This window comes from Centropristis striata, chromosome 13 (genome assembly GCF_030273125.1).
Source record: "Centropristis striata isolate RG_2023a ecotype Rhode Island chromosome 13, C.striata_1.0, whole genome shotgun sequence".
Classification (NCBI taxonomy): Eukaryota; Metazoa; Chordata; class Actinopteri; order Perciformes; family Serranidae; genus Centropristis; species Centropristis striata.
The window spans coordinates 21,818,816-21,843,469 of NC_081529.1; the positions used below are offsets into that span (position 1 = coordinate 21,818,816).

Below are 24,654 nucleotides of genomic sequence, written 5' to 3' on the forward strand. Positions count from 1 at the left end.
GCTGCCCACCAAAAAATAAATAGAAGAAAAATGACTACAGGTTTTATACAAATAAAAACTACAATTAAAAAAAAGTATATAAAAAAAGCTGCTTCCTACCAAAAGAAAAACAAATTTAATCAGAATTTTTATAAAAATAATTAAATAAAATATATAAATACTACAGCTTTTATATTATAAAAACCAAACCGAAAAAAAGTGACTGAATGTGTCAGGTAACTGTAGAAGATTTGTTTTTTTTAAATAAAAAATAAATGTAGTTAAAATTACCCAAAAAATTATTATGTGTCCTCAGTTTTGTATGGAAATTGAATCATTTGTTCCAAGTAATATTCACTAAACCAGTTAATTGGCTTAATTAGTTGATATTTCCAAGTAAAATGTAATTGAAGGACATCAGTGAATCTGCAATTTACTTGTGTATTTTCATAGAAAATGAAGTGGTTCTATTAAATGAACAGTACTTAGAAACAGCCTGAGTAAAGATTACAAAAAGTTTCTGTGTGGAAAAACTTGCCTCTTTTTTTAAGTAAATGTCACTGCAATTTTTTCACTGTATATATATATATATATATATATATATATATATATATATATAAAGTATATAAAGTAAAATTAAATGTGTCAGTTATCTGAAGGAGATTTAAAGTGACAGGACGCTCTGACAGGTGGCCGCTCCGCCCAGCTGATCCTCCTCTGAGCTGCTGGACACCTGTCCTCCCTGCACACACACACACACACACACACACACACTCTCTCTCTCTCTCTCTCTCTCTCTCTCTCTCTCTCTCTCTCTCTCTCTCTCTCTCTCTCTCTCTCTCTCTCTCTGACCTCCAGGTTAGCGGCAGCATGTTGCTCCTGCTGGCCGTCGGCTCCGTCTTCTTCCCGGGACTCTTCTTTCTGTCCAAGCGGAGCCTGAAGCTGCTGCTGGGATGCAGCGAGGAGGACGCCGCGGTGCTGTCCACACGGTAAGACACACACACACACACACACACACCGGTGACTTAGACTAATGCCCTGCAGACCTGCTGGACCTCCTGTTTGTCCACAGGTTGTTTGTGAGCCTTTAAAATAAAACATTTTACACTGAAAATCCACTCAAATAAAAATAATGCAGCGTAACTCTGACGAAGTGAAATCACTGCTTTATTTATTTATTTTAGATATTTCATATTTGTTTGGTCTTGTATTTACAGTTTTTTTTGTATTAACTTACCTTATTTGTTTATTTATTTTTACATGTATTTTCTGAAGCTTTGTAACTTTGTTTAGATTTATTTTACACTGAAAATCAGAGTGAGGAGATTAAATCACTACTCTATTTTTTTTTAACGTTTTTTTAAAAAAAAAAAACTTTTGTATTTTAATTTTCTGGTCTTGTGTCTCTTTTTTTTAACTTACTGCTTAATATATATATTTTTAACCTTTTAGAAAAGCATCTTAAAAACGTAATTAAATTATTAAATAATTTAAATAATAATAAATTACTTTTTATAAAGAATTTAAATATAAAATTGAATTAAAAATGGTTCTGGATTTTATTTACAATCTTTTGTATTAACTTTTTTTTTTTTTTTTTTTTTACCTTGTTAAGATATATTTCATACTGAAAAGCATCTAAAATAAAACAATGTAAGATAAAGAATTTAAATATAAAATTTGGTCTTGTATTTACACTTTTTTGTATTAGCTTACATTTATTTATTTATTTATTTGACATGTATTTTCTGAAGTAATTTATAACCTTGTTTAGATATATTTTACACTGAAAATCATTAAAAAAGGAGATGAGAGATTAAATCACTGCTTTATTTTTATAATTTTTTAAAAACCTTTTTTTCTTAACATGTGTTTTCTGAAGCACTGAGATAAGTGCTGTACAAATAAAGATATAATTATTATTATTATTATACTTTCACTAAGTGACATTAAAACTAATGTAAAAAGTCACAGACATATTTCTCTAAATCTTTCTGTTCTGTTCACTGTGTGAATAAGGTCGTGTGACTTTAAGAGCTTCAGACACGGAAATGTTTTTGCATTTGGTTTTGCAAATGAGAGGCAACAAGACAAAAGACAAACAAAACAGAAACTCACACAAAACAAATCAGATCATTTACTTCCACTCTGGACCTACGAGATTTTCTCTGTGTCCTTTTATTTCACTGCAACATATAAAATCTATATAAGTCCTGCAGCAGATAGGCAATGTGAATGAGATAGAATTTACATATAAACAATTTTCCAAGTGTCCACAAGTGTTCTGAATGTAGTAAAAATAGTTTTCTCCACATATTCTACATATTGAAGTATTGTCATGTTTCCAGCCTCTCCTGTCCTCTCCTCTCTGATCTGTGTAAACAGCCTCTCCTGTCCTCTCCTCTCTGATCTGTGTAAACAGCCTCTCCTGTCCTCTCCTCTCTGATCTGTGTAAACAGCCTCTCCTGTCCTCTCCTCTCTGATCTGTGTAAACAGCCTCTCCTGTCCTCTCCTCTCTGATCTGTGTAAACAGCCTCTCCTGTCCTCTCCTCTCTGATCTGTGTAAACAGCCTCTCCTGTCCTCTCCTCTCTGATCTGTGTAAACAGCCTCTCCTGTCCTCTCCTCTCTGCTCTGTGTAAAGCAGAAGGAGCAGAATTTAATGTTTTAACAGGATCTGGTTAGTGCAAACACTTTATTTTAAATGACACCTTGAGATTCTGAGACAAATATCAACATTTAACCCAAGTTTAAGTCACTTTTTATAACTGATGATCAGTTCAAGGACTGTCGGAAAGTTCAAACTCTGCTGATAATGTCTGTTTTTATAGTTTCTCTCAGTGATGAACGTGGATAGTTTTCAGTGAGCTGCTTCCTCAGATTCTTTACTGTCCGTTTGTCTCTTTGTGTCTCAGCGTGGTGTCGTCCCTGCAGGCCGTCATGGCCTCGTCCGCCGGCTGCATCATCGTCTCGTCCTGCAGAGACGTCCTGGAGGACACGTGAGTTCAGATTAACATTTGACATGTTTTCTTTAATGTTGTTTTGAACATCTGTCATACTGGATTATGATGATGATATTATGGAAATGATCACGTTATATGTTTCATTAAAAACGATGCAGAGCGATAATACCAGTTAAAGATACACTAGAGTAAATAGACAGATAATAACAATAACAATAATAATGGTAACAATAACAATAACAATAATAGTTATTATTATTATTATTATTATGATTATTATTAATAATAATAATCATAATAATAATAATAATAATAGTTATTATTATTACTACAGTAAAAAGCTAAAGACTAAAGAAGGTCTTTTAAAAATAAATAAATAACATAAAATAAATTCTACAGTTTTTAGTAAAAAATAGTATAACAGTTTCTATAAGAATAAATAAAATTGAATTACAGTTTTTATTTAAAAGAAAAGAAAGAAAATACAAATGACAGTTTTTTTTTAAATCAATAAATACTGCAGATTACAAATACTGCAGTTTTTGTAAAATTAGAAAAATAAAAAAACTGTTTTTAAAAAAATAAATAAATCAGACAGTTTTTAGGGGGTTTATCAAATAAAAGATATAAGATTTACAGATGTTCATGATCCTCAGAGGACGAATCGCTCTGACGGATGATAAAAGTAAATAAACGAATGAATGAATGAATGAATGAATGAATGAATGAATGAATGAATGAATGAGCTGATCAGAACTTCAGTCAGTTTATAATCTTATTATCAGAGACTCTGACCAATTAAAACACTAATCCTGCAGCCGAGCATCATGGGAAACAGAGAGGAGGGTAGAGTGTGTGTGTGTGTGTGTGTGTGTGTGTGTGTGTGTGTGTGATTTCCAAGTCAAAGTGGAGACAAGACAGAATTTGTTTATGAGGAGATGATGACAGTGAGAAGCTTTGGAAGCTTTGATAAATTTGGATCATAATAAAGAGAAAAAATCAATGACTTCCTGTTTGTCCCCAAAATAAGTAACGCATACAGTAAAACGCACCTCAAATAAAATAAAGAGGGGTGGGTGGGGGTAAATAATAAACATAATCATATGGAGAAGTGACTTTTGTGTTGTGTTACTTTATTATTATTATTTTAATTAAAAAAATTCTGATCTTGTTTTTTTACACTCTTGTATTAACTTGTCTTTTTATTTTTTACGTGTTATTTGAAGCACCTTGTAACCTTATAAATAAATAAACATTATTCTGGAAAGTATTTTAATATTCTGGGACTATACTTCTGCTCCATGACGTCTCAGCAGTAAATATTGTATTTTTTTATTTTTTTTTTATTTTTTAGGGACAGTAATTGAGTAAATGTACTTGATTGCATTCCAATATTGTTAACAGTGAGAAATAATAATGATGAATAATAATAATAAAATCTAAAACACTGGATACAAAACAAACATGTTTCTGTTTCTACATTTTAACAGACAAAAATAACAAATACTTTAAAAGGGAAAATTACCTGAAAATATAACTTTCTTCGTAGAACATAGGATTTTTCTACTTTTTAAATATTATTATTATTATTATTATTATTATTATCATTATTGTTGTTGTTGTTGTTATTATTATTATTTAATACTTTTTATCGTTTTCCTTTTTTATATTATATTTTGATATTAAATTGTATTTTATGACATTTTCTATGTCTTTTTATATTTTTATTTATCGTTATATTTTTTATTTTATTGGTTCTTATATGTTTTATTATATTTGATTTTTTGATAAAAAACTTTATTTAAATAATATTTATATTTTTCTTTCAGTATATTTTATTGGTTTATATTTAGTTATAATTTAAATAATTAATTAATCAATTTTATTATATATATTAAATATAGATTTAATGTTTTTTCTTGTGATCATTTTTCTTATAAATATGTAATAAATGAAGATGAGATGAGTGATGTTTAAGCTTTGCCCCCTGCCTGTTTCCTACGCAGTCATTGGTTGACTGACGCCTACATCCTGTTCGCGACACCGTACTTTGCGTACGACGTGTACGCCATGTTCCTGTGCCACCCGCCAGCGGCTGCAGGTCAAAGGTCACAAGGAGCAGGGTGGCGCTGTGATTGGCTACCTGCGCAGAGAGAAGCTGCTGGTGTTGCATCACGTCTTCATGCTCGCTTTCTGCTGCCCCGCCTCCCTGGTAACTACGGCAACAGACTCCCTGATGCTCATAATAATAATAATAATAATAATAATAATAATAATAATAATAATTATTATTATTATTATTATTATTATTATTATTATTATTATTATTATTATTATTATTATTATTATTATTATTATTAATAATAATAATAATAATAATAACAATAATAATAATATTATATGTAGTATTATTATCATCATCAATTATTATATTAATATTATTTATCATAGTAAAGTTAATGCAGAAAAAACAATTTACCAATAGGCATTAATTGTGTGTGTGTGTGTGTGTGTGTGTGTGTGTGTGTGTGTGTCAGCTGTGGCGGCAGGGTAGAGGTGATTTCTTTCAGGGCGTTCTGTTTCTTGCTGAACTCAGCACACCGAGCGTCTGTCTGGGGAAAGTCCTGATCCAGGTGAACTAACTTGTCCTATGGATCCTATACATGCTATAGATCCTATAGATTATATAGATTCTATACCACCTATAGATCCTATACATGCTGTAGATCCTATAGATTATATACACCCTGTAGATCCTGTAGATCATATACATCCTATAGATTAAATAGATCATATAGATTATATGGAATTTATAGATCCTACATATCCTATAGATCCTGTAGCTCCCATGGATTATATAGATCATATAGAACCTATACACCCTATAGAATCTATAGATCATGTAGATCCTATACATCCTATAGATCCTATAGATCCTATGGACTATATAGATCCTATAGATTCTGCAAAATCCACTTGTGATCTTGTAAAAAAAACAAAAAACAGGTTGGAATAAAAGTTTTATATGTTGCTTCTCCTTCAGATACACTTTCGGTTTGTTTTGTCAGATTTGTTCGTTTCAGTTACATATTAATTATCAAACAATTGAGTAAAATAATTCTATTGCAATTTATTAAAATACGTATACCTATAGATAATAGAATTAACCTTGATAATTTAATAAATTCTCTCTTTATTTTTCTTGGTCACATCCCTAAAGAGAAAGCATTCACAGTGTTTACATTAATTAAATAAACTTTGTTCATTTAAATTAAAGGCAAATTTAATCAGCTGTAGTCACAGACATTTTTATTTATCTCAGTTTTAATTTAATGAATTGTACCTTTTTGGTTTATGTTAGGATTACTTGACTCTTTTTGATGGAAAGGTATTTTTTAATTTACATGTATAAACCTGACAAACGTTATTTTAATCTGTTCTTCTTCTTCTTCTGTGGTAGTTAAAGAAGCAGCACACGCTGCTGCACAAAGTCAACGGAGTCCTCCTGCTGCTGCTCTTCTTCTGCTGCCGCGTCCTCCTCTTCCCCTTCCTCTACCTCGCCTACAGCAGGTCACACACTACTGCTACTGTCTGTTGATTTTTTAAATTGAATTAAATTAATTTACATTATATTTACATTTATTTATATGTTTATTGCCACATTTATTTATTTCAGGGTTTATTTCATGGCCATATTTAATTGTGTATTAATTTAATTTAATTTAATTTAATTTATTAACATTATTTTATTTATATTTATATATTATAATAATATATTATTATATATATATTATTATATTATATATATATTTATTTACAAATTAAATTAAAAGTTAAAATCAGAGCCCACTATTCATACTTTAAAAAAAAAGAAAAGCATTATTATTATTACTATTATTATTATTATTATTATTATTATTATTATTATTATTAATAATAATAATTATAAGAAGAAGAAGAAGAAGAAGAATGTTTTTCTGTAGTATTTATGAATAATAAAAGTGTATGTCTGGTTTCTCAGGTACGCCTCCATCCCGCTGCTCACTGTGCTGCTGGCGGCCCCGTGGCAGTGTAACTTGGGGGCCGCGCTGCTGTGGCCCCTGCAGCTCTACTGGTTCGCTCTGATCTGCAGAGGAGCCCTGCGCCTCGCCACCTCACCGCCGCTGCAGCAACACCAACACTGACAGATTAGTTGCAGGACTCAGTGATGGAGGAAGTGATGTCAACAAACAGCTACAGGAGTTTACTGCAAGGTGACAGACCTCTCCCCTCAGGACAGGAACACCTGACGCAGGAAGAGGAGAAGAGTTTAATGAGAGGAGAGAGAATCACTGGAATGAGATAGATAGATAGATAGATAGATAGATAGATAGATAGATAGATAGATAGATAGATAGATAGATATGGCCATGAAATTAATTAATTTGACAATAAATATAAAAAAATTGTAAATATGAGTATTTAAATTTAAAGTGTAAATAAATAACATATATACATAAATATGCCTATGAAAAAATAAATATGGCTTTGAAATAAATCCTAAAATCAATAAAAGTGGCAATAAATATATAAATAATTGCAAATGCAAATATATAAATTAAACAATAAATATAATAAAAATAAAATACAAAAATATATATGGCCATGATATAAATCCTGAAAAAAATATATAATAAATGTAAAATGCATATGTAAATTATTAATATATATTATTATTATGATTATTATTATTTATTATTAAATAAATGAATATCAATGTGAAAAAATAAACATGACCATGACCATTTCAAAAGAATCTTTTATTTATTTCAGGGGGATTTTATTTAAAAACGAAATATTTAAGATGCAACAAATATTAAGTCAAATTTATTTGTTTCTGTATTTTTTAACAACATTGACACATTTACGTATATTTTGTATGTATTTATATCCATTCATATATTTATTTAGGATCTATTTTATAGGTGTATTTATTTATTTCTCTATTTTATTATGTAATATTGACTTAAGGCATTCCATAAATAATGATGGTGCTGAAAACAGAACATTTAAAGTCCTTCATGATCAAGAAAATCATTTTTTAAGATTTATTTTTGTGCTCTGAGCACAAGATACATGTGTTGTGTGTTATGTATTGTGTATTGTGTGTTGTGTGTTTTGGTTCTTCACGCAGTCAGTTAACATGACAGACAGTCAGCGACACAGCAGGCTAATATAGAATACTGACAAATTAATATAAATAGATAAAAATAAAAATAACAAGAAATAGATGAAAATATCATAAAATAAAACAAGAATAAGAATAGCAAATATATTAAATGTAATAATAAATAGAAAACATAAAAAACATTAAGAAATAAGAAAAAGATCAAAATGCAATACAATAAATACATATTACAAATTAACAAGAAACAGAAGAATATTTAACAAAATAAATATAGATAAATAAGTAAAAATAAAAACAAATAGATAAAAAATATAATTAAAAAAATACAAAGAAATGAATGCAGGAGTTTTACATGATTTTGAGAATTATTATTGTTATTATTATTATTATCATTATTATTATTTTATTTTTTACATTATTAAATGTCTCTTACTTTGTTACATTCCACCACTGAGTTTTTCATGCAGAACTGTTATTTTTTAATAATTAAATGATACTTTTACTGCAGTTACAGGTCTGAATACTTACTCCATCTGTTTGTTTATTGTTTATTTGTTCTGGTCATGCCTCCTTTTTACCGTCACAGTTTTTGTGGGGAGTTGAATCCGTTATATTTGTTATTTTTATGTCCTACCTGGCTGCAATCCTCTTCCGTAGTTAAAATCCTGTGATTATTTTAAATTATTATTATTATTATTATTTTTTACGGCAGCTGTCATCAACCAAACTAACTTCTGAAGTATAGAAATATTTTAAAAACCTTAAAATTGATTGTTTTTAAAATTATATTTATTTTTTTCATTATTTAAATGTACTTTTCCATGCAGGACTTTGACTTAAAGTAAATTATCTTTTGTTTGTTTGTTTATTTGTCCTGTTCGTTTTTCCTTTTTACCATCACAGTTTTTGGGGGAATGGAATCCATTAAAATGCTTTTATTTTTTTAAATCATTATTGTTATTGTTATTCTTATTGTATTCTTATTCTTATTATTCTTATTAATATTATTCTTATTATTATAACAAGATAGATAATAACAATAATAACAACCTAATGTCTGAAGTATAGAAATATTTTAAGAAATAAATAAAATAAAAGTATGCATGAGTTTTACTCCTATATATATATATATATATATATATATATATATATATATATATATATATATATATATATATATATATATATATGTGTGTGTGTGTATATATATATATATATATATATATATATATATATATATATATATATATATATATATATATATATATTTATTTTTGACATTATTTAAATTATAAAAGTAGGATATTTTCATGCAGGAATTTTACTAAGTAAATTATCTTTTGTTTGTTTGTTTGTCCTGGTAGTTCTTCTTTTTGACAGTCACAGTCACATGAAATCCTTTTATTTTAAAAAAAAATGTTATTATATTTTTTTAACGGCAGCTGTCATCGACCCACCGAACTATCGTCCGAAGTATCGCGAGAACTCGAGGCGGTGCGAGAGGAACGGGTCCAGGCAAGGCAGCAGCAATATTCACATTTAGCAACAACAACAAGCTTCAGAGAGGAGAGACGGTCCCGTTATGTTGCTGGGAGCAGGATGAGGTGTGTCCCAGCACACAACCCCGGACTGAGAAACACAGGTACAGAAACAATCTCGGACTCTGAGTTTATGGGGCAACATTGATGGCGAGCTAACTGGTTTATTAATAGCTAAGCTAACTTGCTAACGGCTAGCTTAGTGTTAGCTGCTTGTTGTCGGTGATTCAACCTGCGGACAGCCCCAGACAGATCACACAAAATCAGATATATGTCACAAACAGAGCAGAAAAAAGGTGAAAACAGGCAGCAGGTCAAACGGCGAGCTAACGGTAGTTAGCTATTGTTAGCTAGCGGACGTCTCTATAGAGAGCTGAATGAGCAGGACTCACTGTTAGCATGTTAGCATGCTAACGAGCTGGAGATATTAAGACTCATTATTATCAGTTAGCGATAATAAAGGTCCATCTAACAGCAGTGGGGGAGTATTCAGAGGCTTTACTGCAGGAAAAATATCGCTATCACTCTGTAAAAATCCTCAGTTACAGGACAAGTACTGACCTGAAAATATAACTTCAGTAAAAGTCTGTAATTATTATCATATATACATGTATGTATGTATGTATATATATATATATATATATATATATATATATATATAGTGTGTATGTATATAATATATTGAAATCAAACACACACACACATTTAATATCATTCAGTTTCTCATGCATTAATGTAAAAACAGGATTTTATTGTTGGAGCTCATTTTTTTTTACTATTATTACTATTATTCATGAAATAATAATAGACGTTATTTTTATTGGCTCTTTCATACCAAACATGCAGCTCAGTGTACTTTAATAAAAAACATAACAACAAGAGATACAGAATTTACAGAAAAGTATTCAGAGGCTTTACTGCAGGAAAAAATATTAACACCACACTGTAAAAAATACTCTGTTACAGGAGTCCTGCTCTGAATATATAACTTAAGTTAAAGTCTGTAATTATTATCATAAACATGTAGATAATAAGTATTTAAAGTATAAATATGTCTGCATATATATATATATATATATTTAAAATTTCCTTCAATTATTATTATCACTCATCTATTAATGTAAAAGCAGGATTTGCTTGAGGTGGAGCTCATTTTTTAACTATTATTATTATTATTATTAATAATAATAATAATAACCAATGTATAGCACCGTATATACTAAAAGAGATTCAGAATTGAAAGAAGAATAAATCTAACAGTGGTGGAGTATTCAGACACTTTACTGCAGGAAAAATATCAACAAAAATTCTCTGTTACAGGAAAAGTCTGCAATTATAATCATAAACATGTGGATATAAAGTATTAAAATTATGAAAAATGCTGTATTAATACTCAATGTATTAATGTAAAAACATGGTTTTACTGTTGGAGCTTACTGATAATAATATTTTTTAATAGCATATTTCATACCAAACAAGCAGCTCAAAGTACTTGAAATTAAAAACAAAATAAAAAAACTCAGCATTTTTATTTTAATGATAAGCTTGCAAGAATATTTTTAATTAATTCATAATTAAAATATCATAGTCACTGTTCTGCTATTATATATGGTATCATTGTCTGTATTTTTAAAAAAACACACACATATATATATATATATATATATATATATATATATATATAATTTTTTGCATGATTGTATATATACACTCTCATTCTGAAGTTGATGCATTCTTTGTTTACATACATGTTTAAGCCAGGGTCTGAACCATCATAGAATAAGTAATTAATATAATAAGTTAAATAATAAGTAATTCAAGTATCTCGACCAGCTGCAGTGACTGAAGTAGAACTCTTTTCCAGGATGTGGCCTCGTTTCTCTGGATGTTGGACAGACGGTGAAGACGGGCAGAGCCTGTGACTCGCACACATCTAACCTCCTCCGGCCATCTGAGTCCAATAGTTTCTCATTGAGACGATAAAGTATTTAAATTCTCAAAATAATGTAGCAAAAACAGCTTGACCTCGGAGATATTTCACCTCTTGTAACCGGCCGGTGTTGTCGGTGTCGATGGAGCTGAGCCCGACACTCAAGTTCTCACTCATCTGTAAATTATTAGACCAATGTGCCGTGTTTGCCCCCCGTCAGTGACCCCAGCTGTGCAATCACTTCGGCTCTCTGTCATATGTTTGAAGTGATTCGATACGTCAATCAGAATGAACGGCTCTCTGTTGACCCCGCCCAGCCCGCGGGCGGCCAACTCCTCCCCTCTGCCCCCCTCCCCCTCCCCGTCTCCGTCCCCTCCCTCCCCCTCTCTGCTGCCCCTGTCCCCCCGGCCCCCCCCCTCTGCCCCCTCTGGTGAGCCCCCCCCCTCAGGCCCACCCCTCCTCGCTGTCGGACACACCCACGCCGTCCCCCTCGCCATGCCTGAGCTGGACCGAATTCTGTGAGCTCCACGCCCGCGTCGCAGCCGGTGACTTTGCACGCCACTTTCGGGCTTTCCTCCTGGAGAACCCACACTACTCCCCGGACTCGGCGGCCGCCTTCTGCCGGCGGTTCACTGACCGCTTCGTCCGCCACTTCCAGAGCGAGCTGGAGGGGGCGCTCCCGCCGAGCTGTGCTTCTGGGAGGGACGACATGGCGAGCTGGGCTCCCCAGTCGGACGCTACTTCCCTGGAAGAGGAAGCGGTCTCGCCCCTGTCGGCATCCGGGGGAGCCGTCCTCCCGTGTCCCCCGACCAACGCCACGCGGGCCTCCTCCAAGCCGGCGCCGGCCCGGCTGGTGCTGGAGAACCGCAGCGGGGACAGGTTTCAAGATTCTTACGCCCACAGCCAAGTCCTGCCTCCATCTTCATCGTCGTCGTGCTGCTCCTCAGTGGGCGGGAACAACGGGAGGCGTGAGGAGAGGGGCGCCATGATGGCTCCAGGGAACGGGGAAGCCCCGGTGGAGGAGGAGGAGGACAGCTGGTTAGGGGTGGCGTCTGTGGGGGAGGACGTGGAGCCAGAGGAGCGGGAGGTGGAGCCTGCAGAGGTGGACGGCGCCGACCCCTCCTACCCTCCTCAGATCCCCTCGTCCTCCTCCGTGTCGCCCCCGCCAGGCTCCAAAGGCAACACCACGCCCAACTCCTCCAAAAACAAACTTAAGAAGCGATTTTCTTTGCGGAGTGTGGGTCGCAGCGTGCGGGGGAGCGTCCGCGGCATCCTGCACTGGCGGAGCTCATCCAGCGACTCGGCTCAGAGCCAGCTGCCCTCCAGCTACAGCTACACCATGGGAGTGCAGGACGCCACGCTGGTTTCTTCCTCAAAGAGGAACTCTGGTACACAGCCTCCTACCCCCACCTCCTCCATGCCCGTCTCCCTGTCCATGCCCCTCTCCCTGCCCCACTCCTCCTCCTCCTCGCTGCCGCCCTCATCCTCCAGCAGCGCCACCTCTCTGTCTCTGTCCGAGGCTGCTCGGGACCGGCGGCGGAGCAACGGCGAGGGAGGTGAGAAGGAGAAGTGGAGCCACCGTCTGGAGAAACTCAGACTGACTCGATCCCCTCCTCCCGTCCTCACCCCAACCGCCGCCGGCCCCCACTCCGCCTCCTCCACGCTGCCTCCCAGCAGCGCCGCTGCCGCCGCCATGGGACCTCCAAGGAAGGTGGGCCGGCTGGTGCGGGAGGGTGGCGTGAGCGTCAGCTCATCCAGCGACGAGTTGAGCGGAAGCCACGGCTTCTCCGGCTTCTCCTTCGGTCTGCTGCATCACAGTACGGACAACAACAATGCCGCCTCGGCTTCATCCGCGGCTCAGGTTGGCGCGGTGCAGCCGCTGGCCAGCGGTGGGAACGTGCCCTGGAGAGGAGGACGCTGGCACAAGTGTCGCCTCGTCCTCCGAGAGAGAGATCGAGAGGGAGCAGAGCGGGGAGAGGAGTACTACTTGGAATTCTTCATTCCACCCAAAGTGAGTGTGAATCTGTTTAATATAAACTGTCCGGCAGAGAAGTGATTCAGATTTTATTCTTTCTTCTATCACATCTGAGATTAAACTGAATATTTTTGCTTTTGGACCACAGGCAGAGATTTGAGAAGGTTACAGGGAAGCTTAACTTTCATGTTTGTAAGAGAAGAACTTGTTTTATAAAATACGGCTAGGCGATATGGACCAAAAGTCACATCCTGATATATTTAGGCTGAATATCGATGTACGATATATATCCTGATATTTTTATCTCAAAGTGAGAGCAAATGTTCAGTTAAAGCCAAATATGACATGTCACAATTAGTTTTATTGAAACCCTTTATTTAAATGAACAAAAATACTGTATAACAACAGAAGTACCATGTAAAAAAAATCAAACTCCATAAAGTGCACATTTATGTGCACTTTATGGAGTGCACTTTATGTGCACATTTATGTTATAAAATAAAAATAGCCTGAAATTTAATAGGCCAATCTTTTTCCTGAAATAAATATCTTTATATTAGAAAGAATAATGAACATTACAAAATAAGTAAATATGACAAACCCTAGTAAGGGCAGCATTTATATATAAAGAAAGAAGGGGGGGAAGAACTATATCGATATATGCAATTTGGTCTCATTCCATATCACATTTAAAAATATATCAATATATTTTATGTGTCGATATATCGCCCAGCCCTAGTATAAAAGCAGTGGTGGAATGTAACTAAGTACATTAACTCAAGAACTCTACTAAAGTTCAGTTTAAAGGTTCCTGTTATGTATTTTTATTTCAGTAACTATATTCTTCTACTCCATTCAGCTAACAGCTTTATTTACTTTTCAGGTTGAGATTTAACCTGAAAAACATGATCAATTAGAAATTATTTTTTATAAATGAATCCACAACAGTATAATAAGTTGTTAATATACCATGACGACAGTAAAACGCTGCTCAAATGAAAGCATCAATAATAATAATAATAACCTTAAAAAGCTGTGGTAAACACAGTTACTTTATTGCAGTATTTCTTGGTTTGGCTACTAATCTATGAAACAGGAAACAGTTGTGTATTTAACCTGGTGTGTGCCCCCAGTCTTCGAAGCCGCGGCTGACGGTTCCCTGCTGCTCCATTGTGGACGTGAGGAGCACCACAGCGCTGGAGGTCCCCGATAAGGAGAACACCTTCCTGCTGCAGGTACCCGCTCCGTCAGTCTCTGAGGGGAAATCCCCAAACGTTCTTACATCACTTTAATTTATTTCAAATATACAGATTCATGGTGACTCAGTCTGTTTCAGTCAATATGTTTTAAACTATATATACATATATAATCATGAATCAAGACCTGTAGAGCTTAAATAAATAATTTTACAAAACTTCAGATGTTTCACTGAAGTAAAAGTAGAAATACAATTGTATTGAATGAAATATAATGTAGAGATGGAGATCATTTTAATGTCTTGGTAGTTTAATCTATAATAATACATCATTTATTAGTCTTTTTAGTTTTTAAAATAAAGGTAGTGTCGTTAAAAGTTAATTATTTACCTTTGAAATGTTGTTGAGTAAAATCATAATGTAGCATTTTAATTATTGGTGTTTACATTATTTGTTATCCCTAGTGTTTATTTTATTTAACTGGCTTGAGTTTTTTATTGTTTAATTGATGTAATTATCAGTCTTAAAATGTTATTTATTGTTGTTTTTCTTTATGTTTATGTCTGTAGTGTGTAAATTCCTGCATGTTTGAATGAAAGTTGATGAATAAATAAAGTCACATTGAGTCTAGAAAACGGGAATACTCAAGTGAAGTACAATAACCTTAAACTTGTGCTCAGTAACTTGAGTAAGCTGCTTCATGCTGAGCTGATAGTGTAAGAGCTGAGGGCAGCAGTGTCTGGTCCAGTCTGAAGCTCATGCTGTTGTTCTTGGTTTAGCTGGACGGGTCGGCGCAGTACGTGATCGAGACGCGTGACGCTGTGCAGATGAGAGCCTGGCTGAGCGACATCAGGAACGGCATCTGTCTCAGGTAATGCTTAAACAATGAAGGACACGGATGACGTGTGTGGGACAACGTGAAGTAACCGTCTGTCTCCCACAGTGAACAGGACGATGCTGAAGGTGTGTGTGTCGGCCCGCTGGACATCAGCGGGACACCTGAAATTGTTGACCGTCTCTCACAAGGTAAAAGTTGATTTTTTTCTTGTGATGTTTTGTGATGATTTTAGATTTGGTTATTTTTCCTGATGAAACTGTTCACCACACATGATGCATTCAAGGACTGTCGGAAATGTAAAATTTTTACTATATTTTTTGTTTTTACAATTTTTGGCTGTGATCAATGGTGTAATTTTGTGATATTTTCAAAGAAAACATGATTTTTAAATCTGCCAGCGGGTTGTGAGTTTGAAATGGCAGATGTTGAGAGAGAGGGCGAGAGAGAGCAAGAGAGTTTGGGAGCAAGAGAGAGTGTGGGAGTGAGAGACTGACTACACCTCCAACTACACCTCTCACTCCAAAGGGAGTGAGAGACTGACTACACCTCCAATATATATTTATATATATATATATATATATATATATATATATATATATGAACCACATTTGTGGTCAGTGTTGTCAGATTATAAGACCTCACCACTTCTCCAGCACTGACACACAAACTTTATAGTGGTTTTGCCTCTTTGTGCTGTAGTTTTGTGTTTCTTTAAGTCATGACGCATCTCTGTGGTCATTTTATGTCGCTTTGCAATTGTCATAGTTTGTGCAGCTTTTAAAGAGTGAACTCTGAGCACTTTTCAAGCACTTTCTAGGCACCTAAACCAAAAATATCCAGACTTTTGAAGCATTGTCCAATCGTAATGCAAAAACGCCCCATTTTTGTTTTGGTGCCCAGGTCAGTCAGTCCAGCTCCAGTCCATCAGTGAGACGACAAACAAACATGACAACTGGATCGCAGCATTTCAAATATTCAAAGATGTTTGGTGTCGATAAAGTGCCAGATTATGTTGAAATGTAAGCATTTTTTAAAGAGCATATTCAAATTCTTTCTAACCTTGAAACAAATGGTTAAAATGACACTTCAGATATACTTACTGAAATCTGAAGCCTAGTTGTGGTGTTCCTGGTCAGGAAAACTTTGATGAAGCTTGTGTAGATGGACGGATGAAATATTTTTATTTTGGAAGGAGTTTTACAAAAGCTCAGTTTTCAGTGATCTAAAAGCTGTGTGGACAAACAGCTGAACCACAGAGAGAGAGAGAGAGAGTTCCGCTTTTTAAAACTTTTTGTTGAGCTTCAGCTCACTCGTCTCTCTGGTTGTTGTTGTTGTCTCAGTGTGTTGTGGCAGTAGATTTGGAGCGAGAGAGTTTGAGAGCGAGAGAGTTTGAGAGCTAGAGTTTGGGTGTGAGAGAGTTTGAGAGCGAGAGAGTGCGGGAGAGAGAACGAGAGTGTTTGGAAGCGAGAGAGAGAGTGAGAGAGTTTGGGAGCAGGAGAGCGAGAGAGAGCGAGAGAGTTCTGGGTTTTATAATGTTTGTTTGGGCTTCGGCTCACTCGTCTCCCTGGTTGTTGTCTCAGTGTGTTATGGCGGTATCGGAGGCTCCTCCCCTCTCATGGATCCTCTCCCGCCGGAGCTGCCGCCTCGAGCGCCTCTGGACGAACCCGACAGCCGGATCCTCGGCGGGGGCGGGGCCAGCCTGGGCACACCTTTTGCTGAGACGCCGGACGCTACAGGTGAATATGACCTGAAGACATGTTTTTAATCCAAACAATAAAAAAATAGTTTTTGAAATTCAGCTACAATCTACAAAATATTTGCTCCAAAGAGTTTTCCAGGTTTGTGTTTCTAACGTCAATAACTTTCTCCCGTCTCTCAGGCTCCTTCCTGTTCTCGGAGGTGACCACGGCGGAGGCGGTGGAGCACCCGCTCAGCGAGTGTCAGTGGTTCCACGGCACGTTGTCCCGACTCAAAGCTGCTCAGCTGGTGCTGGCCGGAGGCCCGGCGAGCCACGGCGTCTTCCTGGTTCGCCAGAGCGAGACGCGGCGCGGAGAGTACGTACTCACCTTTAACTTCCAGGGCAAGGCCAAGGTGAGTCCAACACTCAGCTAATTAATATCTACACATAATTGATTATTTCATTCATTCTCTAACTGACTTCAAACCTCTGAATATTGATAGAATATCTGTCATGAGCGAGAGAGTTTTGGAGTGAGAGAGAGATGAGAGAGTTTGGGAGAGAGATGGCGAGAGAGTTTGGCAGCAAGAGAGTCTGGGAGAGAGAGAGTTTGAGAGCGAGAGAGTTTGAGAGCAAGAGAGTTTGGGAGAGAGCGAGAGAAAAGAGCGAGAGAGAGAGTGAGAGAGTTTGAGTGAGCGAGAGTTTGGGAGCGAGTGAGAGAGCGGAGAGTCTGGGAGCAAGAGTGAGAGAGTTTGAGTGAGCGAGAGATTTTCACTAAAGTCCTTCCTCTGCTGTCTCTCTGCAGCACCTGCGTCTGTCCCTGAACGAGGACGGTCAATGCCGGGTGCAGCACCTCTGGTTCCAGTCCATCTTCGACATGTTGGAGCACTTCCGGGTGCACCCGATCCCCCTGGAGTCCGGCGGCGCCTCAGACGTCACGCTCATCAGCTTCGTGGGCGCCACCGCTGTTCGCCAGCCAGGTACGAGTCAACTAGGGCTGGGAATAATTAATCGATAATTGATTAATGGTTGTTTACGAATTTGGCCGATCAGGTGGAATTTTTAATAGATCTGTGTATTTTTTAATTTTAATTTTATCTCTGACTGTGTATCAGTATCACTGAACTGAAACACGCCGAGCGTTCCATTCTGCAGCCGTACGTCAATAAGCCAATGAGCTGAGAATTAAGTTGGATAAAGCTACAGTTTACAGACTGAAAGTAGCAATAACAATTATAAAACACACAGAAAGACAAGGGAAACTATCTTACTCTATCAAACCTTGCTAGCATGAATTACTGAGTTTAATTTGATCCAAAACTTATTTAAACACAAAATACACTTAAATATGAAGATTACTGTGAAAACTAACCTCATGTCTCTTCGGGGCTAAAACACTGAACTCCTTGACATTATCTTTACAGTTTCACCTCACTGAGTTAGTTTTACCATCGACAGGATCAAGTCTCTTTTTGTCCTTTCAAAATAAAAGCATCCATTATCACAACAGGCTTTTGCACAGTACTATCTAATCTCTTATTTTGCTCATGTATGCATGCAGCGAATAATCGCTTAATTGATCGGGTGTAGCCCGATGGTGGTGTAGTGGTTAGCGCTCTCGCCTCACAGCTAGAGGGTCGCCGGTTTGCCTCCCGCCTGCGGCTCTTCAGCGTGTGTTCTCACCGGGTTCTCCGGCTTCCTCCCACAGTCCAAAAACATGCACTTAGGTTTAATTGGTGACTCTAAATTGCCCGTAGGTGTGAACGAGAGTGTGATTGTCGGTCTCTATGTGTTAGAGCGTCCTGTCCAGGGCGTACCCCGCCTCTAGCCCAATGAGATAGGGATAGGCTCCAGCCCCCCGCGACCCGATTGCGGATAAGCGGTTAATGGTAATGAATGATCGTTAATGTTAGAGATAATCAAGTTGTAAGGTTTCTTCCAAACGCCTGTCCCTAGAGTGAAAACTAGAAAAAAAAAGAAGAACCAGCCTCGGGAAACGTCTTTTACTTTTACAGAAAAGCTTCAATCTTACCTGGTCAGAAGGGAAAAATGGTCTATGTTCTGTTTTTGTAAACACACTTACAGCAGGATGTTTGTGTGGTTTAAACAGTAGTGTGTCAGTGGGGATCGACACATTTAACCCTCTGGGCAGGTTGAGCACATATTACACGCTTTTCATTCTTTATTTGTTAATAGTTTTGGCTGTGTTCATGTATTTGGCATGAATTTTGGCCAGATTGTATATTTTTATAAGCTCTTATATTATTATTTCCAGCTCAGCTCCTGCAGTAAGGCTAAAATACACTGTTTACAAACAATAGTTACTCTGAAGGTTGAGACATTGAAACTGTTTCTGATCTCACTTAAGTTAAAGCACCATACATGCATTTTTATTAAATCTTGGTGTCAATCTGGGCTTTGGCCTTGGAATTGATAATCTTGACTACTTTCCACCAGATTGCATCATTTCGACCATATTCAGCATATAGAGAAAAAACTTGATTTATGCACACAATCCATACACACAAACTTGTACTGCTTCAAATAAATCTAAACATGGATCAGAGACATGACAAACTCGGAACAAATAACACATAAGTGACGGACATAAATAACGTGTCCACTGGGGATTGAACTTCACACAACGTCCCAACTTCTCTGTAGTTAGAGCTGGTCTGAAGGTGTTTCACTGCCTGTAGAAGCCTGGAAGACCTCCATGAAGGTGTGTGTTTGTATCTGTGTGCTGCTCGTCTGCTCCTCTCAGCTGATCCATCCTGCATGATATCTAAACAACAAAAGCATCCACTTGTCCCTCATGTCTCCTCTCCCCTCCATGTATCTGTAGATCTCAAACAACATGTTTGTTTGTGAAGCATCAGAATGTCCTCGAGTTGATTAATTAACTAAAGAAAAACAAAACGCTGCATTGATATTCAGCTTCTCCATCACGTGTATCTGCACCCGTCAGCTGTTCTGACCTCTCTGTTGTTGTTGTTGTTGTTGTTGTTTCCGTTGGCTCCTCCCCTGCAGGCCGGGACAGGGCAGGCAGTCGGCCTACAGTCTGTGATGTCATCACCACGCGCCATCCTGACTCTCCATCAACCCCCATCTCTGACTGTGTGTAAGTGAGACCGGACTCTGCTGAGAGAGAGCGAGAGAGAGAGAGAGATTGGGAGCGAGAGAGTTTAGTTATTTATTTTAATGTATGTGACTCAAACATTCAGATTTTATTATTTTATTTTTTTTATGTGTGCGTGCGTGTGTATATGTGTCTGCAGGTGTGTGTGCGTGTGCCTGCGTGTGTGTGTGTCTGCAGGTGTGCGTACGTGCGTGTGTGTTGGTGGACTGCCTCCATGACTCCCATGGACTCCATGACCACTGACTTCTTCCATCTAATGAGCCTCTCACTGTCACTTTCTCTTTTCTTTTCTCTCCTCCTCCTCCTTCACTTCACTTTTGGCCTTATTTCCCTCCTCCTCCACTTCCTCCTCCTTCCTTTATTTACACTTTTCTCTCATTTCCCTCCTTTTTTTGTTTCTCTCTCTCTCTCTCTCTCTCTCTCTCTCTCTCTCTCTCTCTCTCTCTCTCTATCTCTCTCTCTCTGTTCTGTTCCTCCTCCGTGCAGACTTGACCAGCAGACCCCGTAGCCCTCCTCAGCCTCCTCCGCTGCCACCGGGCCGCCCGCCGCCCCCGACTCCTCCCCAGGAGAGAGGAAACGAGGCCGAGGTGGCAGCTGGAGGAGGAGGAGGCGCAGCTGGAGGAGGAGGCGCAGCAGCGGCGGCAGCTGTGGTGACGACAGGAGGAGGAGGAGGAAGCGGAGGCAGCGGCGGTGGGAGCGGAGGAGGAGTGGAGGACTGGGAGGAGAGGGACAGGGACACTCCTCTCCGCCAACTAGAAGCTGTGGAGGGCGAGGAGAGGGACGGAGCGAGGGCGCCACGAGCCATCGACAACCAGTACTCCTTCTTCTGATGAAGGGAAGACGGGGAGGAGGAGGAGGAGGAGGAGCAGCAGCAGGAGGAGGAGGAGGAGGAGGAGTGTGTGTGTGCGTGTTTGAATGTGTGTGTGAGCGAACGTGAGATTGGATGAGGCGGCGTACATCATAGCCATTCATAACCAGTATTTTTTTATTTTGTTAGCGAGGAGGAGGAGGAGGAGGAGGAAGAGGAGGAGTACTACTAACACTACGAGAGAAAGAGAAGCAGACGGAGAGACGGGTGAGAGCGGCTTTACAACACTAACCATCGCGGTACATTTCTTTTTATTTTTTATCCTCATGTAGTCCGATAAGCTTTATGTTTTTGCCGGTACGACTCGCCGTGAAGCCAGCAGTCCTGATACCTCACAGTGGTCCCGCCAACACGGCACCAAACACTCTGCAGACGTGATCTGTGCGTGGCAGCTAGACCCCGAACCTCACGCTCCAACCGGTACGGAGACGACGCCCTGCAGGCTCCATTCAGCTCAAAGGTTCAACCTGACATTCATGTATTAAAGAGAACATTTTCACGCGCTTTGGGGCAAATTTTCCTTTAAGAGAACCCAAAAAATCCACCAGTTTGACGTCTAAATAAACTGTAAAAACAGACATTCTCGTCAGAGTTTGAGCTTTCTGACAGTCCTTGAACGGCTCATCAGTTAAAAAGTGACCAAACTGAAGCTTAAAATTAAATCTTTATTCTACATGTGTCATTTAAAACGTGTCCAAAAATAAAGATAATAGTTGCATAAACTATTCATTTTATTTTCATTTATTTAATATATACTCCCAGCCCATGTATTTCCTGTGGTAGATGATGGTTTTTGGTTCTCAGATGGGAGAACCAGATGTGTTCAACATGCATATTAACATTCGTATATTAAAAGAGAACATTTTCACACGTTTTGGGGCAAATTTCCTTTAAGAGATCGCCAAAAATCCACCGTTTAATGTTGAAAGAAACTAAAAACACTATTGTCAGAGTTTGAGCTTTCCGACAGTCCTTGAATGCATCATGTGTAACATCAGAAAACTAACCAAACCGAAGCTTGTGATATTTCTGTCAGAATCACTTTATTCTACTTGTGTCATTTAAAATGTGGCCAGAAATAAAAACAGTAGTCACATAAACTATTAAAAAAAATGTTTTAATCATTTATTGAATATTTACCCAGTCAGTGTATTTCCTGTGGTAGATGATGGTTTTTGGTTCCCAATTTGGAGAACCAGACGTGCTCCAGGTTGTCCCTTTAAGGTTCAACATGCACATTAACATTCACATATTAAACAGAAGATTTTCACACCTTTTGGGGCAAATTTTCCTTCAAAAACTGTAAAAATAGACATTATCGTCAGAGTTTGAGCTTTCCGACAGTCCTTGAACGCATTGTGTTAAAAAAGTTTCTATTATAAAAAGTGACCAAACGGAAGCTTAAAATGTTGATATTTCTGTCAGAATCATTTAAAACGTGTCCAAAAATAAAGACAATAGTGTTATTAATAGTATATTCCAATTTGTATAATTAATAATAATTAATTGAATATTTATACAATCTAAAATCACTTTGTATCCCTTATAATTGTCTGACAACATTAAAGGGATATTCATATTAACACTAATGTTGATTTTATATATTTCTTCATTTATGAAGCAGAAATTATTATTTTTTGCATCCAGATTCTGGAGAATTTGCTGCTTTTCTTTGTTTTACGACGTAGGATAAATAGTGAGTAAGTACAATAAATACATTCTAAGATGTTTATAAACCAAACAAAAAATTGAAAACTAAATGACTTTTGGGCACAAAAATTACAAGAAAAAGTAGCATTGGTGTGTCATCATTATTATTAATCAACAGATTAATTAAAATGAACAAAAACAAACAATAACACTAAAAGAGTCTGCAGATTTTAATTGATCACGAAAATAATTGTTAGCTGCAGATCTACTTCTCACACGACTACAGGCATTTAAAAATGTTTTAAAAATATCTATAAAAGTTCCTCAAAGAGCGCGTAGCACTAAACTGACTTTAATGGAGTTTGGTTTAGTTTTAACACTAAGGTACACCAGTTAAACTGTACAAGAGAATTTGTCGAGAAAACCATGTAAATTAAAGCGATATTGGTGTGTTTTTTTACTCTCTTCTGGCATTTGAGACCCTAAAAACTATATCCATTATTTATTTAGTTTAGTAGTAATAATAAGTAACTATGTAAATATTAGTGGAACAAGATTTCAGCAGACCAAAATTGTTTAAAAAAGACATTTGTATGAAAAAAAGAGTTAAATTGACAGATTTTTGAATGGAGTTTGGTTTAATTTTAAGACTATAAAAGAGCATTTTTCCTCTCTGTCTTCTGGAATTGGACAGACTAAACAATGAATCAATTATAACTATATTTTTTTAAATTGACATTAATATATACATATTAGCAGAACAAGATTGCAGGCTGCTTAAATTGTTTCAAAAAGAAAGAGTTTGGTTTAATTTTGCAAGCATCTGGAGACAAAAATTGCAAGATAAAATTATATATTTTTATGCTCTTGTGGCATTTGATACGCTAACCAATATTAAATAAAAAGAGCCAATAAAATCTAATAAAAGAGCATTTTTCCCCTCTCTCTTCTGGCCTTTGACAGCCAGGCAGCATCAATTTGACAGATTTTTGAGTCTGGTTTAATTTTAAGGGCATAAGTAATATATAAATATTACTGGAACAAGATTTCGGCAGACCAAAATGTTTTAAAAAGGCATAATATCTGTATAAAAGTTTCCTGAAATAACACGTTAAATTGACAGATTTTTGAATGGAGTTTTGTTTAATTTTAAGAGCTTCAGGAAACAAAAAAATTTCAAGATGAAATTATATTTTTTATGCTCTTCTGGCATTTGATACCCTTGGCAATGTAGTGATAATAAGCAAATTTTTGAATGGAGTTTGGTTTAGTTTTAAGACTATAATAGAGCATTTTCCCCTCTCTCTCTCCTGGCCTTTAACAGCCTCACAGCGTTAAATTGTGATTTATTTTTATTTTTAATTTTGTGAATGGGGTTTGGTTGGCGTCGTGGTGGTGACGTTCGGGGTCAAGGCGTCACGAGAAGCGGAGCAGGAAACATTTACCTCAGTCACTCAGCAGCATCACTCAGTAAATGTCTCTCTCTCTTTCTCTCTCTGACGCTAAAGAGAAATTATTGATGAAGCCAATAACAATAATTATTGATGGAAATAATAATAATAATGATGATGATGACAGTCAGAATAATAGTATTAATTTTATTTGTTTTTATGACACCTTTTTATTTTGTATGCTTACTCCATGTAACACTTGTTCAGACTCCATCTTGTAATTGAAAATGTGTTTGTGCCTTTTTTTATTTTTGGGATAAAAAAGAAGGAAAAAAATGTATATA

The 24,654-nt window shown here is 36.9% G+C and overlaps 2 protein-coding genes across 2 annotated transcripts; both read left to right on the top strand.

Annotated features, from left to right (window-relative positions):
- Window positions 1-617: 617 nt before the first annotated feature.
- tlcd3ba (TLC domain containing 3Ba) lies at window positions 618-7,176 on the top strand. Its single transcript, XM_059348806.1, is given in 7 exon segments — window positions 618-968; window positions 2,893-2,976; window positions 4,947-5,025; window positions 5,027-5,152; window positions 5,478-5,573; window positions 6,401-6,510; window positions 6,962-7,176. Coding segments are annotated over 7 exon segments (777 nt in total). The 5' UTR covers window positions 618-849; the 3' UTR covers window positions 7,125-7,176.
- Window positions 7,177-9,615: 2,439 nt separating this feature from the next.
- Window positions 9,616-24,264, top strand: sh2b1 (SH2B adaptor protein 1). Its single transcript, XM_059348186.1, is given in 10 exon segments — window positions 9,616-9,749; window positions 11,510-11,983; window positions 11,985-13,586; window positions 14,684-14,785; window positions 15,526-15,617; window positions 15,690-15,772; window positions 17,165-17,320; window positions 17,464-17,675; window positions 18,068-18,242; window positions 20,888-24,264. Coding segments are annotated over 9 exon segments (2,886 nt in total). The 5' UTR covers window positions 9,616-9,749; window positions 11,510-11,863; the 3' UTR covers window positions 21,232-24,264.
- The last annotated feature ends 390 nt before the right edge of the window (window positions 24,265-24,654 follow it).